The sequence below is a fragment of the Bidens hawaiensis genome, unplaced genomic scaffold (assembly GCF_021521415.1).
Source record: "Bidens hawaiensis isolate Kalapana, Puna unplaced genomic scaffold, B.hawaiensis_p1.1 tig00008515_1, whole genome shotgun sequence".
NCBI classification, from domain to species: Eukaryota; Viridiplantae; Streptophyta; class Magnoliopsida; order Asterales; family Asteraceae; genus Bidens; species Bidens hawaiensis.
The window spans coordinates 304,941-324,171 of NW_027491608.1; the positions used below are offsets into that span (position 1 = coordinate 304,941).

General features: G+C 38.0%; 1 protein-coding gene across 1 annotated transcript; it reads right to left on the reverse strand.

Moving 5' to 3' along the window:
* Window positions 1-8,597: 8,597 nt before the first annotated feature.
* On the reverse strand, window positions 8,598-12,367 carry LOC143529230 (pentatricopeptide repeat-containing protein At2g39620-like). The gene is made up of 4 exons (XM_077025058.1): window positions 12,238-12,367; window positions 12,018-12,153; window positions 10,398-10,404; window positions 8,598-10,301 (listed from the first exon to the last, which is right to left on the reverse strand). The coding sequence occupies exons 1-4, from the start codon at window positions 12,365-12,367 to the stop codon at window positions 8,598-8,600; spliced, it is 1,977 nt and encodes a 658-aa protein (XP_076881173.1).
* Window positions 12,368-19,231: the final 6,864 nt, after the last annotated feature.

The window sequence follows — 19,231 nt, forward strand, 5'->3', positions numbered from 1 at the left end:
TGGGGCTGCGCAGACATCCTTAGGCGGGAAGAACCAAAGGACAAGCAAGGAGTTGGAAGAGAAGGAACAAGGCGGGACGGCAACAAGAGAGAAGAAGGCGGGACGGGGACAAGAGAAAAGAAGGCGGAAAGAGAGAAGGGCGGAAAGAAAAGAGAAGAGGAACGGAACAGCGGGAAGGAAGAGAAAAAGGCGGGAAGGAATACATACTAAGTAAAATAAATAAATATAAAATCAAAACAAAAAGAGATCGGGTCAGAGAAACGGGTACCTGGGTCGGGTCGGATCAGGGCAGATGTTACAGTCTCCCCTACTTTAAGAAATTTCGTCCCGAAATTTATCTCGAAGTAGGTTGCGCAGAGAACAGGTGCGGGTACTTGATCTTCCCTTTCCCATGTAAACTCGGCTCCGCGCTTGGACTCCCATCGAATTTTAACAATAGGGATACGACTGCGCTTGGTTTGCTTTACCTCACGATCCATAACCTCAACAGGCTTCTCAACGAAATGCATAGATTCATCAACTTGAACTTCATCAAGCGGAATGTGAAGGTTCTCGTCAGCTAAACACTTCTTGAGATTGGATACATGGAACGTTGGATGCACATTGCTGAGCGCAGGCGGCAGGTCAAGTCTGTAGGCAACTTTTCCTATACGCGCGAGAATCTTGAATGGTCCAACATATTGAGGAGCAAGCTTACCTTTCTTCCCAAAGCGGATAACACCCTTCCAAGGCGACACTTTGAGGAGAACAAGATCACCAACTAGAAATTCGAGAGGCTTTCGCCTGCGATCTGCGTAACTCTTCTGTCGGCTTCTAGCAGTCAGCAGATGATCACGGATCTTGGCGATTTTATCGGTTGTCTCTTGAATCAGTTCGGGTACTGTGATTTGAACTTCACCCACTTCGCTCCAACAAATCGGGGAACGGCACTTACGACCGTAAAGTGCTTCAAATGGGGCCATACCGATACTGGAATGATGGCTGTTATTATAAGAGAACTCAACCAAAGGCAGGTGTGAATCCCAATTACCTCCAAAATCAAGAACACAAGATCGGAGCATATCCTCAAGAGTTTGAATAGTCCGCTCAGACTGTCCGTCAGTCTGAGGATGATATGCTGTACTCATGTCCAAACGAGTTCCTAGCGCAGATTGGAGAGACTTCCAAAAGCGGGATATAAAACGGCCACCGTGATCGGATATGATGCTCAAAGGAGTACCATGGCGGCAGACAATTTCCTTGACGTAAAGCTGCGCGAGATGCTCAACACGGTAGTTTTCACGAATGGGCAGAAAGTGTGCAGACTTAGTCAAACGATCCACTATTACCCAAATACTATCATGTTTGCTTGCTGTCAAAGGTAACTTGGTAATAAAGTCCATTGCAATACCTTCCCATTTCCACGAAGGAATTTCCGGTTGTTCGAGCAAACCAGATGGGCGTTGGTGTTCAGCTTTTACCTTAGAACAAGTCAGGCATTTAGCTACGAACATAGCAATGTCCTTTTTCATACCGGGCCACCAATAAGTAATGCGCAAGTCCTTGTACATCTTATCAGCGCCGGGATGAATGGAATACCGAGTTTTATGCGCTTCACTCAGTATGACAGATCGGAGAGTTTCAACACAAGGGATCCAGATACGATTAAGATAACACAAAATTCCATTCCGATTAGGAACAAAGTGTGCTTCCGCGCCACACGCTAACTCGGCGCGAAGATTGCCACTGCGGGTGGATGCTTGCTGCGCATCGCGAATGCGTGACTCAAGATTGTTCTCAATCGGCGCGAAGTGAAGCTGCGTGTGCGGCAAGACACAGTTAAGCTGGCAGGGTTTACGGCTGAGCGCATCAGCTACCACATTAGCTTTACCAGGATGATAACGGATCTCACAATCGTAATCACTGATGAGTTCGTTCCATCGGCGTTGTCTCATGTTAAGTTCCTTTTGATCAAAGATATGCTGAAGGCTCTTATGGTCAGTGTAAAGGATACACTTAGTACCATAAAGGTAGTGTCTCCAGATTTTCAAGGCAAAAACAACTGCGCCTAGTTCGAGGTCGTGAGTTGTATAATTCTTTTCGTGAACTTTAAGTTGCCTTGATGCGTAAGCGATAACCTTGCCTCGTTGCATAAGAACACATCCGAGACCTTGGTTGGATGCATCGCAATACACGACAAAATCTTCATTACCCTCGGGTAGCGCAAGAACAGGAGCTTCACACAACAATTGCTTGAGCGACAGAAAGGCTTCTTCTTGCTTCGAGCCCCAAATATACGGTTTACCTTTGTGCGTTAGAGCTGTTAAAGGCAAAGCGATCTTCGAAAAGTTCGAAATGAAGCGCCGGTAATAACCAGCTAAGCCTAGAAATGAACGGATCTCGGTAGGAGAAGACGGCGTAATCCAGTTCTTGATTGCTTCAACTTTGGATGGGTCAACATGGATACCCATTTTGTTCACAACATGGCCAAGAAACTGTACTTCTTCAGACCAGAATTCACACTTGGAGAGCTTGGCAAAGAGCTGCTCGGTTCGAAGCTTTTGCAACACCAATCGAAGATGTTGCTCATGCTCGGCCTTGGTCTTAGAATAAATCAGAACGTCATCGATAAAAACAATCACGAATTTATCCAAGAAAGGCCTACACACCCGATTTATAAGATCCATGAAAACGGCGGGTGCGTTAGTTAAACCGAAGGACATGACCAAGAATTCAAAATGGCCATAGCGAGTAAGAAAAGCAGTCTTTGGAACATCTTCATCGCGGATGCGCAACTGGTGATAGCCAGAGCGGAGATCAATCTTGGAGAAACAAGAGGCACCTTGGAGTTGATCAAAGAGGTCGTCTATGCGCGGTAAGGGATACCGGTTTTTAATGGTGAGTTTGTTCAACTCGCGGTAATCAATGCACATGCGAAACGAACCATCTTTCTTTTTAACGAACAACACCGGAGCACCCCAGGGCGAAGAGCTAGGGCGGATGAATCCTTTAGCGGTCAGCTCTTGAAGTTGACTTGCCAATTCTTGCATTTCAGCGGGTGCAAGACGATAAGGAGATTTGGCTACGGGGGAAGCACCAGGGACAAGATCAATACGGAACTCGACTTCACGAGCGGGAGGGATACCAGGAAGATCATCAGGAAAAACTTCAGGGAAATCACACACGATAGGAATATCGCGAAGTTTCTTCTTTCCTTCATCAGGCTTAACCACATGGGCTAAAAATGCAACACATTTCTTCCGCATGAGTTTCCGGGCTTCGGCGCAAGACATAAGCTTAAGACCGCGGGAGGGTTTCTCGCCGTAGATATGAAGATCACCATCTTCACGAGGAATGCGAATCATCTTCTTGGCGCAAATAACTTCGGCGCGATGATGCGAGAGCCAATCCATACCAATAATAACATCAAAGCTTCCAAGCGGCATGGGGATGAGGTCGATCAGAAAATCGTTTTCGTTAAGGTTAAGCGTGCAATCCTTGATCACGGAGTTAATCAAAACAGTTTCGCCATTAGCCAATTCAACTGAAAAATTTTCTTTTAAGTCATTGCGCGGTCGCGCAAGTTTCTGCTCAAACGCTCGAGAGATAAAACTTCGATCGGCGCCAGTATCAAAGAGTACCGAAGCATAAAATCCGTTAAGAAAAAATGTACCATTAACTACGTCATTATTCGCTTGCGCTTGGTGCGCGGTTATGTTAAAATCTCGTCCGCGTGTCACTTGGTTCGAAATCTGGTTCACCGGGTTCGCTTGCGTGATCTGAACTTGTAGCCTCGGGCACGCGTTCCGGAAATGACTGGGGTCACCACAGTTAAAGCACGATCTGGGTCGTGGGTTTTGGTAGGTTGGTTGTAGGTTCTGCGGGTAGACTGGTGTTGGCACAATTGGGTTGGCGGGTAGGATTCTACAGTTTTCAGTAATGTGACCAGCGCGGCCACATCGGTTACAAAGTCGACATGGGACTTGAGGTGGATGATGAAGTCTACAGGTTGGGCAAAAGGGTAGGTTTCCTGAGTAGGGTTTCTTAATTGGTGGGGCAGGGAGTGCGGGATTGGTTAAGGCATAGTTGTGGACTACAGGAGTTGGGTAGGCTGACAGTGGGGTAGGAGCGTATACTAGGGGTTGGTATGCGGGTTGCTGGACAATGGGCGGGTTGGTAAGCGCGTAAGCTTTGCGTCTACGTTTCTGGTTATGGTTTGAGGGTTCTGGTTTGGTTTCTGCGGGTTCAGGGGCAGTCTTGGTGGGTTTGGTCTTTTCAGTTCCCCGCAGGAACAAGGATCCTGCTCTGACATGGTTGTCACTGAGCACAGCGGCTAACTCGATGGCGTCAGAGAGGGTTACTGGGTTTCTGGCCCATACAGAATCTTGAATTTCCATGGGGAGACCCCCAAGGAATTTCTCTATGGCTCGGCGGGATGGGGTAACTAAGTGCGGGACAAGCAGACTTAGTTCATGGAAGCGCGTCGCGTACTCGCGCGCTTCACCGCTGTACTGCTTCAGGTTCCAAAATTCTTCCTCCAGGCGCTTAACTTCGTTGGGAGGGCAGAATTCTCGCGTAAGAATTTCTTTGAATTCCTCCCAGAGCATGTTAGAAGCAGTCTCTGCGCCACGCGCATGAGCTACTCCATTCCACCATGTAAGCGCTCTAGATTCCAGGACACTGGATGCGTATAGGGTTCGTCTGTCTGAGGGGCATTGGGTGTGAATGAAAGTGTTTTCTATTTTCTCAAGCCACTGGAGCATCACGGTTGCTCCTTCAAGACCTGTGAACTTTGGTGGGTTACCCGCATTGAAGGATTTAATGTTGTAACCAGAGGAGTTGGCATTGTTTTGGTTTAAGGCTTGGGCTATTGCGGCGGCCATTTCCTGGGAACGTTGCAGCGAACGTCTGCGTGCGGCTTCTTGCCTTCTAAGATGGCGAGCTGATAGCGGAGGCATTCTATAAAAGTTTTAATTTTTAGTTAGCATCTTGGTTTTAGCACACAGTATATCCTTGTTAAAGCTCGGTTTCGCGAAGTTAGATACTATCAAAGGTTAAAGATAAATGATTTTAAATGCAGACTTAATGAAGGTAACAAACTCAAATCAAGAACCGACAATTCACGTATCACCGTGACTTTCCGAGTTCTCAATTTAAAATATACAAGCAAATGAGTATTGGAGATTGACGATTCATGTATCACCATGACTTTTCAATCCTCAATATAAAATATAAAATATACAAGAAAATGAGTATTGGAGGTTGACAATTCATGTATCACCATGACTTTTCAAGTCTCCAATCCTCAGAACATAATCGTAAATGGAAATTGAGAATCACTATTCATGTATCACCATGACTTGTCGGATCTTCAATCCCAACAAACGAATATGCGAGAAAAATTAATAAAAATCGAAATCCAATAAAATCGAAATATCGTGAAATAAAATCATACACTGCGTAGGCGCAAGCATATCTATAAATAACGAGTAAATAACAATAAGCGCGTAAACATGAGATTTCTCTCATGCGCAAGAGGGACTCTTAGGTATTCTAGGCCGTTACGTCTAACCACCTATCCTAAAGTCAACGAGCTCTGATACCAATCTGTAACACCCCGACCAAAGGCGGATTATACATCGGGGCGCCACATATTGTTTCATTACTCGTGACACTATTTGGTGTCAATATTTATTAATACACATTTATCGCGCTCACGCAGCGTAGGCATAAGATAACATAAGTCAACATAATTCAATATTATAAATTATAACATTCAATAACATAAACTTGTCTTGTTACATTTTAATCTAGGTCCAAAATAAAAGAAAACATCCTATGTGTCCTCAAGCTCCAAAACAGCTACTGCAAACCTGAACATGTGTTAAAATAAACGTCAAACACTTGCGTGTTGGTGAGAAATCAAGTTTAATAGATAATCATAGATAACAGTAAATCTGCGCGCAACATATGTTAATCTGGTATTTAACAAAGGTGAAATCAGATTGTGACCAAGCCTAAGATTCATAGTATGTAGTTCAATCCGTGCTCCCAATTGAGCACAAAAACAAGAAAACTGTGCAAGTGTAAACAAAAGAAACCGTAAACGATAGGTCTCCCGTGTTCATCTAATGGATCCATGAAAACTGCGGAATAGGCCGACCACAGCGGTTAATGATACACACATACAAATAACAGCCAAGTAAATATCTATAACACATGGGATACTGCGCGACTAAAGTTCATAAATAGGTTTAAGACTCAAGTTTGTATGAACACATGAACATCCCAAAACATTAAAATAAAAAGGGATTAGGTACGAGATAACTCACATGATAATCGGTGGGTAGAAAGATAAAGCAAGAACCAAACAAGCAAAGTTAACCTATAATTAAAGATTATTGTTTTAACAATCGGTTTTAAGTCTTGAATATAAGTTAGCATAATTAATAGTAAATTATTATATATAATATATTACCGGAAGGCAGGGAAAAGACGGAGAAGAAAACGGAGGCGAAGAGAGGAAGACGGCAAGAGGATAACGGCAGAAGGCTAGGGAGAAACCGGAGAGTTAATGTGTTTGTGTGTGAAGTGTTAGGAAAATAATATTAATATTTATAGGGAAACCCTAGGGAACACAATCCCTAGAAAAGAGGAAAAGATCTCCAAAAATAAAAGATTCCAAAAGCAAAAGATATCAAAAGCAAAAGATCAGAAAAGCAAAAGATACGCGGCAGGGAAAAGCAAAAGGGAACAGTAAAAAGGCATGGGAGGTTTCAGGAAAAGGTACAGGTCAAAGCATGGAAAAGCAGATCTCAAAAGATTGTGTCAGTCACTTTTTCTGCCAACCAATGGGGTTGGTGCGCATGCTGCGCCGAAAGTGGCTTTTCAGACATAAAGCAGGTTAGGTCAACAACTCAAAGGATAAGATATCACAAAAGATAAACGGTAGGATAAAACAGAAGAAAAGATACAAGGCTAGTGCGAGGAGGCTGCGTATGCGGGAAGGTCACACGCACGAACAGAACCTTAACGCACTGCGGGAAGAATTGCAAATCCTTCGCGCGCTGCGGGAAGAACCACGGTCCTTAGCGTGTTGCGGGAACAGTTCGCCTAAGAACAGCCGGTCTTCACGCAGGTTTCCTTGTAAGGAGTCTGGCGCGTGGGGCTGCGCAGACATCCTTAGGCGGGAAGAACCAAAGGACAAGCAAGGAGTTGGAAGAGAAGGAACAAGGCGGGACGGCAACAAGAGAGAAGAAGGCGGGACGGGGACAAGAGAAAAGAAGGCGGAAAGAGAGAAGGGCGGAAAGAAAAGAGAAGAGGAACGGAACAGCGGGAAGGAAGAGAAAAAGGCGGGAAGGAATACATACTAAGTAAAATAAATAAATATAAAATCAAAACAGAAAGAGATCGGGTCAGAGAAACGGGTACCTGGGTCGGGTCGGATCAGGGCAGATGTTACACCACATGCGTTAATAACTCGTCTGTAAAGACGCATGACACATTTCTATGGGTTTTCCTACCCCGCCTTTTGTTAGCTTTATCATGTCTCTATAGACGTTGTCAAAGGGACATTCATGGAAATAAATTTTCAAAGGGACAAATTCTGAAAAAGAATGTCAAAAGGAGACATTTTAGGAATTTTCCCTAGAAATAAAACACGCAGATTTGTGAACTGAGACTTGGCATTTGAATTTCAGGTTGATATCTATTCTATCTAGTGTTGGGTTCAAATGAGAAGTTCTTTATTTATAAGAAGTGTGAAATTATAACTCACAATCGAAATTCAAAAATCGCTTCGGAGACCTTTCACTCGTCGGTATCTTTCCAAAAAAAAAAACGAAAGTTAGAAAAAACAATCAACATTTTTTTTTTCATTGTGTTATACTGTTATATATTAGACATAATGGTTAGGTTTTTGATGCGGGCCCAAGTGTTGAAGAAAAGGCTATTTTGATTCTGGAGGGAGTGACAAAAGGGCCTTCACTGAAATGGCTGTTTTGGGCGTGTGACTAGTCGAAACGACCGTTGAAACGAGGAGCACGTCTTGGCAAACGCCGAGGGCGGTTTGGGTGGTCGTCCGGGCCCAAAAACGGCTTTTTCTATGAGTTATTTGGCTTTTTATGTTTTTTTCTCGTATTTTGGACTTTTTATTTTGGGTTTGTGTTTGGCCCATGGCCCGTTATCGGCCCGTTTATCTTTCCAGTTTTTATTTATATGTATGTTATGCCATATGAAAGATCAGCTAATGAATTCGTATTAAAACTTTTGCCTGATCAAATTCTGTCTTTTGAGACGAATTTGGGGGTTTGGGAAATCAACACGGGTATTCGTAGAATCAACGTGTTTTGATTCTCGTTGTTATTTACAATCTACATCAGTTTTTGAGTTTAGCTTTAAAGTTTAGGTTTTTTGAAGGGGTTTTTGGGTTTATTTATTTATCTTTTTTAAGAAGGGGGGGGGGGGTAATCTTTTTTATTATGAATGAGGATGACAAGGAAAACAAAAGCTCAGGAAACAGTTTTTCCAAATTCCATGTCGAAATTACCCATCTTTCTTTGTATTAGAAGAAAGACTTGGAACACAAAGTTTTGCATCTTTACAGTTATATCAGTTTCTCATCCTTCCAACACACTTAGATCTCGTTTTTCATTAACCCAACTACGACCCGGAGTTTTCTTGACCCCTGACTCGGTCATCTTTAACCTCAAGCTTCTTGCATCAGCCCATCGGCCTGATTGTGCGTAAATACTCGATAAAACGACATAATGAGCTTGATTTCTTGGCTCTAATTTCACAAGATGATCTAATGCTAACTCTGCTAACTTCACATTACCATGCATTTGACACGCACCCAATAAACATCCCCAAACTCCAGCATCAGGCTCCATCTGCATCGACTCGATTAATCCCAATGTTTCATCAAACAAACCCGCCCTTCCTAACAAATCCACCATACAGGCATAGTGTTCCAACTTTGGCTCAATATTGTGTTTTTCTTTCATCAAGTTGAACACATGTTTGCCCTCGCTAACTAAACCCGCGTGTCTACAAGCAGATAACAAGCTTAAGAATGACACAGGATCGATTTCCAAAAGATTAGTTTGCATACGTGAAAAGAAATCAAATGCACAATCCACACTCCTATTTAACGCGTATCCAGCCAGCATTACATTCCAAGATACGGTATCTTTATCTTTAATTTCATTGTAAACCGCCTCTGATAAATCAACACGCCCACATTTTGAATACATGTCGATTAGACTGTTTAAAATTATGGTATTAGAAGTAAAACCCATACGGAATATGGTAGCATGCAGAGATGTACCTTCCTTTACAGCTGCTAAATGAGCCACTGCAGGAAGTGTGCTAACAAATGTGACTAAACTAGGTCGAAAACCTTCGGATTTCATTTGGTGAAATGTATAAATGGATTCTTGAGCACACCCATTTCGCATATACACTCCAATCATTATATTCCATAGAACTTGATCTCGACCTTTGGTCAAACCAAACAGTAGTTCAGCAGAGGAAAGGCTTCGGCTTTTGGAGTACATGTCAATAAGAGCATTATTCACATGACAATCTGATTCAAACCCACATTTCATAACTAACCCGTGAATGCTGGATCCAAGGTTGAGATCGGCTAAGTGAGCCGACGCTGAAACCACACCCACAATGGTCCCAGGGTCAGGGCGCACCTCGGTCAACTGTAATCTACAAAACATCTTCATTGCAAGATCAGCCTCGCCAATTTGAGCATACCGATTAATTAAAGCATTCCATGCAACCACTTCTTTGTAAACCATTCTGTCAAAAACAGTCATTGCTGATGTAAAATCATCAAATTTAGCATACATGGCCACTAGGGAAGTTTCTATAGATATATCACAAACCATGTCGTGTTTAATGGAATAACAATGCACACTTTTTCCTAATCTCTTAAAGCACAACTCTGCACAAGCTGGAAGTACACCAACTATAGTTACCATACTTGGTTTGAAACCTGCATACATCATATCACAAAACAGAGAAATCGCTTCTTCGTGATAACCAGATTGTGAAAATGCTGCGATAACCGCAGACCAAGCCACCAAATCTTTTCCCGACAGATTATGAAATAAATCTTGCGCCTTTTTCAACTCCCCGCACTTCACATACATTGTTATAAGTGAAGTAGACACACGAATATCAGAATCAAACTTGTTTTTCTTGACACATTCATGAATCATTCTTCCTTTCACTAAATCTTTTGTTTCACCAGCTGCGGATAAAGCACTCACAACCGACACCATATTTACATTCAGATTATTGTTTTTCATCTGATCGGATAAAGCAAAATAAGGCCTTTCAGAAGTTTCTTACCTTAGAACTTTCAAGTCTTTTGAATATCTTTTGAAGTCAACTAAACAATTTACATCTTGGCTGCAATATAAAATTAGCTCACTATAAGTGTTAAGATGAAAAGGTCAAAATCTGAATAAATAAACAACACGCACACACACATATCAGATTTCACAAGTGTAAATTCAATAACGGTTTTTTTTATTATATTTTAAAAGCTAGTGTTCAAATCTATTATTTCTTATACTTGAAAGACACACTTGAAGCTAAAGACACACCTAAGACAAGAAACAAATGTAGAAAATAGCTAACACCAACACCTACAACTAAAGACAACCTATATAGCGCAAGGAAAGATACAAAAAACAAATATATGCGCACTTCTAAAAAATCCCTTTCCTTTACCTGGCGTCTCCCCGTGAATGCGATATTTAAATTTTCTTATTAATGCTTTAAGATATAATGGGACAGCAAAAAAATAAAAATAAAAAATTACCAAAGAAGTTTGGGGATAAATACAATTAAACCAAAACATACTCAAATGTAGCATCAACGGTATCGACCTAATCATCTTCCCCACAGAGTAGCATCAACGGTATGGACCTAATCATCTTCCCCACAGATTTAACCAAAACATACTTAAATATAACATCAACAGTATCGTCCTAATCATCTTCCTCACAGATTGTGTCTAAATTGAAGGAAAACTAAAACCACCAATAAATTGTTGTGATTCATCCATTTTCTCAAAGGTAAAAAAATACAAGGAGTAGTCCATACATGTTTCAAAGGAAGATAAAGATCCTAGTTTAAGTCGATTGATTTGAGATATAATAATAACATCAAGAAGATTACAACAAACTTCATCTATAAACAACATTAAGTGCATGTTTGGGATTCCATTTCCTAGCCTCCTTATGACTTATTTCCATAAGTTATAAGGAGTTTTGATAAGTTACACCTCCCTTACTTATCAAAAACTCCTTATACTCCCTTAAAAACGTTGCAAAAGTCAAATTACCCAAACACAATTTTTAACTTATACTAAGTAATAAGTTATAAGAAGTTTTTGAAATGGAATCCTAAACATGCCCTAAGGTAGATAAATTATTAATATTATTATAATTAAGTCTTTACCTCCTCAACCATGAGGAATAATTGGACAGCCTCTTAGCAGCAGAGCAGAAGGGAAGAAGTTGTCCCGAGAAACAAACCTGAAATTATAATTATATCTAAAGTCCATGAAGGACCCAAAAAAACCTGAGATTGAAAACAATCAATCAATCTGCAAGGGAAAGGAAGGGGTTAACAGAGTTATAAATCATTCAAACAATTCACATGAACAATGAAAACAACCAACATCAAGGTTCACCATTCCATTAAAACACAAAACAATCCGGTCAGAAACACACAAAATCAATAGTAACGGTTAATAGATAGATCTTTGAAAATATGCTCAGGGGTCCAAATATGACAACAGGTACGATGAATCTCGTTCCAGGACTGATCAGAAAACTTGGTGAGTTATCTCTAGCAGCAGTCGGAACTTGGAGTTGTGCTTTTCTATGGACTTGAGTTTATCTTTAAAAATCTCGAAACTCCTCTGCTTCTCTGCAGGCGTGCTGTAGGATTTGCCATGTTCAACAGCCCATGTCTCGAAACAACTCTTTATTCCTTGTTGCTTTTGTTTGTACCTCAATTTATATTTGAAAATCTTAAACCTCTTCTCCTTCTCTTCAGGTGTGTTGTAGGATTTGCCACGTTCAACAGCCCATGCCTCGAAACGCCTCTTTAATTCTTCTTCTTCCTCACCGGAGGAGGAGGAGGGCCCTCCAGCAATGCAATCATAGTTATTTATTTAACGAATGAATAAATTCATACACATATTAATAATAAAATAATCGGGATACTTACCTATTTTTGAAAAACTACGACTAATGATCGTCGTCGTCGGAGGGAAACAGAGCAACCGTCGCCCCATGAGAACTGATGCTGATGATCTCTTCCATAGAAGGGCCATTATCGCCTGGCGGCCGGCGTCCATATTGATTTAGGGTTTTTTAGGATCCTTTTTCTTTTATTGTCTTCCAGAGCATTTATTAGTTTATTGTCTTCTAAATAAATAATATTAGAGATAAATCCACCTTTCTCCCACCTAAATATAAATATTGTTTAGAGACACGTGTCAACACAAAAGTCTTCCAAATCTTATGTCTCAAAATTTAGTAGGGTAAGTCGCATGCAATTTTCATCTTATTTTTTAAACGTCTATAATTTTTTCATAACTTGTTATTTTCTATAAAAATAAGATCATAATAACGAGCTTTTTTTAATCTTTAATATGAGCATGATATTGTTATATGAAAATATTTGATCTTTTTTTAAATTAAGCGTCTTTTAAAATTTGACGTCTTTTAAAAACACATTTCTACTCATATTAAAGTTATGGACGTATTTATGATGTTTTTTAAAAACCGAGCATCTTTTAAAAACTGAGCGTCTTAAGATGTTTAATGTATTTTATGACGTTTTTTTTTAAATTGAGCGTCTTTTAAAAATTCACTTTATTCAACGTATTTTATGATATTTTTTTTAAATTGAGCGTCTTATGGTGTTTTTGAACTTGGTAAAAATAAGTATATGTATTTAATCTTATAACAAAATATTTTTTAATTGTATAGAAAAGAAATTAGAGTACGATATTGTTATATAAAAATATAATAATATTGTTATATAAATGCAACAATAATACGAGTGCACCAATAATCAACTTTTAAATATATCAAACTTGCTTGCTTTTGTATTTCATATTACCTTGCAAGTCGTGCAAACTTGCACTTTATTTTTCATATATCATGTTGCTTTATTCATTCGACGTTAAAAGTCATTTGTTTTTATTCTTATAATTAAATATAGTATTATGTATATTTTTTTGTCGATCTTGTGTGTCACACGGGCACGTAAACTAGTTTTTGAAATAAACTTATTAGAAACATTTGTTTATGTTGTATATATTTGTTGAATAAATAAAATATTGAATAGTAGTGAATGGAAGAGATAGCTAGAATTGAAATATTAAATAAAAGAAATAGAAATTTTAATTAAGTACTTGAATAAAAGAAGTTATAGTATACTAGTTTTGTACCCCACGTTTGTGGGGAAAGCGGCGATAATGTTGTTTGCTCATAAGTGATTTTTGAGAATCCTACATACGTTTTGGCCGAAAACACCATAAACGTCCAGCTTAAAAACACGAAACACCGATTTTTGACCAAGTTTAAAAACATCGTAAAACGCTAACCATAAAAATGCTTAGTTTTTGTAAAATATTTTTATATAACAATACCCTACTTATATTAAAGATAAAAAAACACTCGTTATTATGGTGTAATTATTTTTAAAAAATAATAACATATATGACCGCTTAAAAGTGAGGGTGAATAACGTAAAAAATAATATTAATTTCCTTAAATATCGAGAGAAAAAAAAGGTGAAAAATCAAATACAATAATCAAAATAAATGTGGTGATGACACGTGAAATGGAGGCTCCAGAGAAAGCCATGTAGACGCTAAAAGCTCTCTCTCCTCGCGACATAAGCTTTTATGGTTCTCATTTATTATATTACCCATCGTATTGAAAATACAAATTTTCAAACAGTAAATTTTTGTTTTTTCTATATATTTTTAGTTTAGCCCCTGCAGTCTTTTCAACTTTTCTTTTAACCCCAAAAGATTCAACTCTTTTTATAAAAAAAAAAGAAAAAAAAGAAATTGCATTAGGGTTAACTGCCGTCGGGCATTCTAGTCAGCCTTCCCTAGCTAATCTTAATCATCGTTTGGTGGATGATCATGGCCCTCCTCCTGCTATGGAAAAAATCAGTTCCAGTTACAGCTCCCCTGCTTCTGCTTCGAGGAGGATTATTGCCGCGGATTAGTCAGTCAAAAGGTATGTATCGTCCATAGATAGATTCTCTCTTTCTTTCTTGATGTATTATAATATTATTATTCGATGATTCAATCTATTGTTGTTAAGTGTAATTCATCCCCTTGCAGGTTACTCTTCCTCCTCCGATGACGTTAAGGAACTTTTCGAGGAATGGATTATTGAGAAGGACAAAGTCTACGAAACCCTTAAGGACAAAAAGAGCAGGTTTCGAAATTTTAAAAAATGTTTCAACATGGTAATAGAGCACAACACCTGCCGTGATTTTTCCTCCACGCTAGGACTCAATCAGACCGCCGATTGGACTGATGCCCAGCGTAAGGCTCGTCGCTGCCCAAGACAAAGAATACCTCTTACAGCCGCAAAACTAAGACTGAGAAGGTAACAACTGTTTGTTTCTTAGTTTTATAAACTAACTATACCGATTTTCAAAACTATAAGTTTAATAATTAAATTGCTACTCTTGTCCCTAAATCCAAAATATTTGAAGAAATAGCGTTTAGGTATTTATACAAGTTAGTTACATGCTGTTGCAACATAGCTCAACTTGTATTGGTGATGAAGGGGACCAGGGGTTTTTCCTGCAGTTGGTCTTTGGGCGGGGCTGTAAACGAACCGAACGTTCGGCTAACGATTCGTGAACCGTTCGGCAGGAAGTTTGTTCATGTTCGTTCGTTTACTAAATAAACGAACATGAACAAGATATTTCGTCTTGTTAACATTAACGGACGAACATGAACAAAGAGCTCGTTCCTTCATTAAGGTTCGTGAACTTTCGGAAATTTTGTTCATGAATGTTCGTTTATTTATGTCTGTTTGCGTTCGTTCGTTTACGTCTGTTTACGTTCTTTCATGTCCGTTTGTCTATGTTGTTAACTAAAGATATTTTATATATATTTTATTTTTTTTTATATTAACTTTAGTTTTTATATTCTTATAATTTTGTGGCCCTAATCTCCAATAACTAAGAAACCCTTATAAAACACTATGTGTCGTCCACAAATATAGAAGTCTTCTCTGCTCTACACTAATGTTCATGTTCAGTTATGTTCATGAACTGATCATTCGTGTCCGTTTGTATTCATTCATTCGTTCGTTCGTTTGTGTTCGTGAAGGATCTTAGCGAACGAACACGAACAATTCTATATTCTTAATGAACGAACACGAACATGAAAACTTGTTCGGTAATCTGTCCGCGAACCGTCCGTTTGTCGATAAAACCTTAGCGAACGAACATGAACACGATCCTGTCAGGTCCGGTCCATTTACACCCCTAGCGGTGGGTCTTTTCCTCCTGGATTGGTGGATGGCGGTTTGACTTTGGGTTGTTCTCATTGGAGACGCCCTACTTATGGTGGGGTACCCTTTTTCGGGTAACTGGGATAGGGGCATACTAGGGTCGGGGCGGTGGGTTGCTGTTTAAAAAAAATTATAAAAAAAATAGTGAGTTAGTTACATACAAAACCTTTGTTGTCTTTCCGCAACTTCCGGAACCAACATCTTCTCTTCCACCAACACTTCCAGGAATGCTAAAACCTCGATTACTAATCTTTCTTTTTCACTTTTCATCTCCCATTATGGTATGCTATGGTATACTGTTCTTCCCACGCTGTAACTCTCGCCCTTGAACCCCACACACCACCATTGTTTGTATGATTGTGGCTCCTCTTTCGTTCTTTCCATCATTAGCTCTACCGTTGATGCTGTACTTTGCTATAAAAAAGATTAAATCTTGATTGGTACTTCCATCTTATATTATAAGATGATATCATAATTCCTAAGCTTGTAATGAAGAATTATTACACACCCATCTCAAGAACAAAATGTAGATAATCTCGAATTCGATTATTCTTTATCAAAACTATTATACATGTTTTCAAAAGCTGATGGGTTAAATCTATCTATCACAAAGAAAAATCATGTGATATTTACAGGTTGGTGCTTGATACAAATACGGACCAATTCTTGTTACGTGCATAATTAATACTCCAATATTACAAACTCAGAATACAAAGATGTATAAAAACATTGTGTTTAACCATAACAGTATTATATTATCATTATTTTATATATACATATTTTTTTGATTTTTTAAATCTTTTCATAAAATACTCCAAACATTTTTTAGTTGAATTTAAATCTGCATAAACACACATGTTAGTTGTCATTAATATTAATATAAATAAACAGATTCAACCTGTCAACGCCAACACAAACCATCTATCTAAGCGTGGTCACAGGTTTAAACCTTCACACAAAAAGATCTTAACTGTCTAAATCGATATTGAAGAATCGTGCATGCCCATATCGTAAATTGAGTACATAAAAAGGATGTAAAAACGGAATCTGAATTGAGAATTAACCAATTGCTGGAGATTGAGCATGTCTTCTTTTGTGTAATATTATTATTACCACCACCACCACCACAATATTTTTATCAAGATTATTATGCATGTTTTCAAACATGATGGCTTATATCTAACTATAACACAGAGAAAAAATCGCGTGAACGAACATGAATATTTTATGGGTTGATGCTTGATACAAACACCGACCAATTATTGTTACATGTTAATTAATACCCAAATATTACAAAGTTCATAATACATATATGTATAAAAACATTGGGTTTAAACTATTACAACATTATATATATTAATTTTTTAAATTTTCATAAAATACTCAAACATTTTCAACTAATTTTAAATCTGCATAAACACACATGTAAACTGTCAATATTAAAATAATAAACAGGATCAACCTGTCAACGCGAACTCAAACCATTTATTTAAGCGTGTTCACAGGTTCAACCCTTCACACAAAAGACCTTAACTGTTTGAATCGATATTCAAGAGTCATGCATGCCCATATCATAAATTGAATACAAAAGGATGTAAAATCTGAATCTTAATTGAAAATTAACCAATTGTTGGGGATTGAGCATGCCTTCTTTTATTGGGTGGTTTGTTGTTGGGGAGTCTTGATGCTCATTCTCTGTCAATGATCCACAATTCTTGATTATGCTTTGATGATATTGAATTTTTGGTTCTTTTTGTGGGCGTTTGGTTTTGAAAATAAAAAAGGGTTTGATTTGTTTTTGTCTGTGTTTGGGATCAAAAGTAAAGATGAAAGGGTTTTACCTTAACCCCCTAAAACAACGATAGGAGCTTGGTATTTCAAGTACTATGCCGCCTTTTATATTTTCAAACCTAGTTTTTGCATTAGAAAATGTCAAAATTACCGTGTGTATGGTTTATATAAATAAAATATATATCATCGTTTTGGTTTATAAGTTATGATTTTGGCTTTTATTTATACAAGCCAAGTTGACATTGGCTCTATGTACAGCCCTATGTACAAGTGGTTAAACTATAAAAATGATACAAGTGTTTTAAAGCTTGATGACCTTATTACTTTAAGTTTTTCATTAGAGTGAATTTTGTTTTTAGTCCATGTAATTTACCTAATTGTTAGTTACATTCATTTTTTAGTCCGGATGAGAAGATGATCCTGGAAGATGGCTGTGATTATGAACACTGGTTTGTTGTGGTGGGGAAACCACAGGGTACAAGAGATGAGATCATTCACTCGTATATCAAGATCTTAGAGAAGGTTGTTGGAAGGTACTTATCTTTAACCAAATATTTGTTTCATATATTTATGTTTGGTTGCACTTCTTCGAAATTTAATTACGTTTTAGCTGTAAGTGTTCAATCTAATGCTTAATTATAAGCGTTGTTTTTAGTGTACATGGAAGGATGATTTCTTGGTTAGTGGTTATGTATGTGGTGGTTTACATATTTCAATGTAAAACTAAATCTGGAATTTGCTTATTGATGAATAGCAGCATCATTTCCAGTATAATTCTGGACTGTGCATTTCATAATACTATAGATAGTGTGCCTATAGTATGCAAGACTATATATGTTGCTTATACATAGATACAAATACATACATACACACACAACATAGATAATACATGCATAGATATTACATGCGTGCTTTGCTTTAGGTTCCTAATCTGCTCTAAACACTATAAAGTTTACTCTGGGATTTATTCTACTTTGTGGTTTCCAGCTATGATGAAGCAAGGATGAAAATTTATTCGGTGTCAACTAGATGCTATTATGCTTTTGGAGCCCTTGTCTCCAAAGAGGATTCCTACAAGTTGAGAGGTAATAACTTAGCTGCTTTTTTGTCACTCGCTGTAGTTTAAAAACAGTAACAATTATTAATCATATGTTGTTATTATTATTGTTATTATTATTGTTGCTGCTGCTCTTAATGTTATTAGGTTATTGTTAAAAGAGGGTAAAAATGAGAAGTGTAAGAAGGCACTATTGATTGCCATGTTTTTTAAACGTTCATAACTTTTATATACGACGTTTTTTTATTAATTGTACCATAAAAACAATTTTTTTTATTTTTAAAATGAGTGCCATTGTTGTTGTATAAAAATAATATAATTATGTTTTTCAGTGCCGTTGTGTCTCTCTACTTGTCATTGTGTCTTTATGCACGTCATTGTGTTTTTTTTAGTTGATGAAATCTGAAAGTTATAATAGTATTGTCGTTGTATAAAACTAATATAATTTTGTTTTTCAGTGTCATTGTGTCTCTCTACTTGTCATTGTGTCTTTATGCACGTCATTGTGTTTTTTTTTAATTGATGAAATCTGAAAGTTATAATAGTTAAATAACAATGTTGTATATTCCTAGTATGTAAAAGTGTTGATAAAATAACAACAAATGTATCTAATACATAATACACAATGATGAATACATATATTACACAATGACTTGAAACGTAAAATACAATGGTTGATAGATATTACACAATGACCTAAAACGTAAAACACAATTGTGAATTCTTGTTACACAATGATATGAACGTAATACCCAATTAACATAATCTTGTTTTACAAATTAATTGACAGCCACATGTCAATTCTAAACAAAAAGAC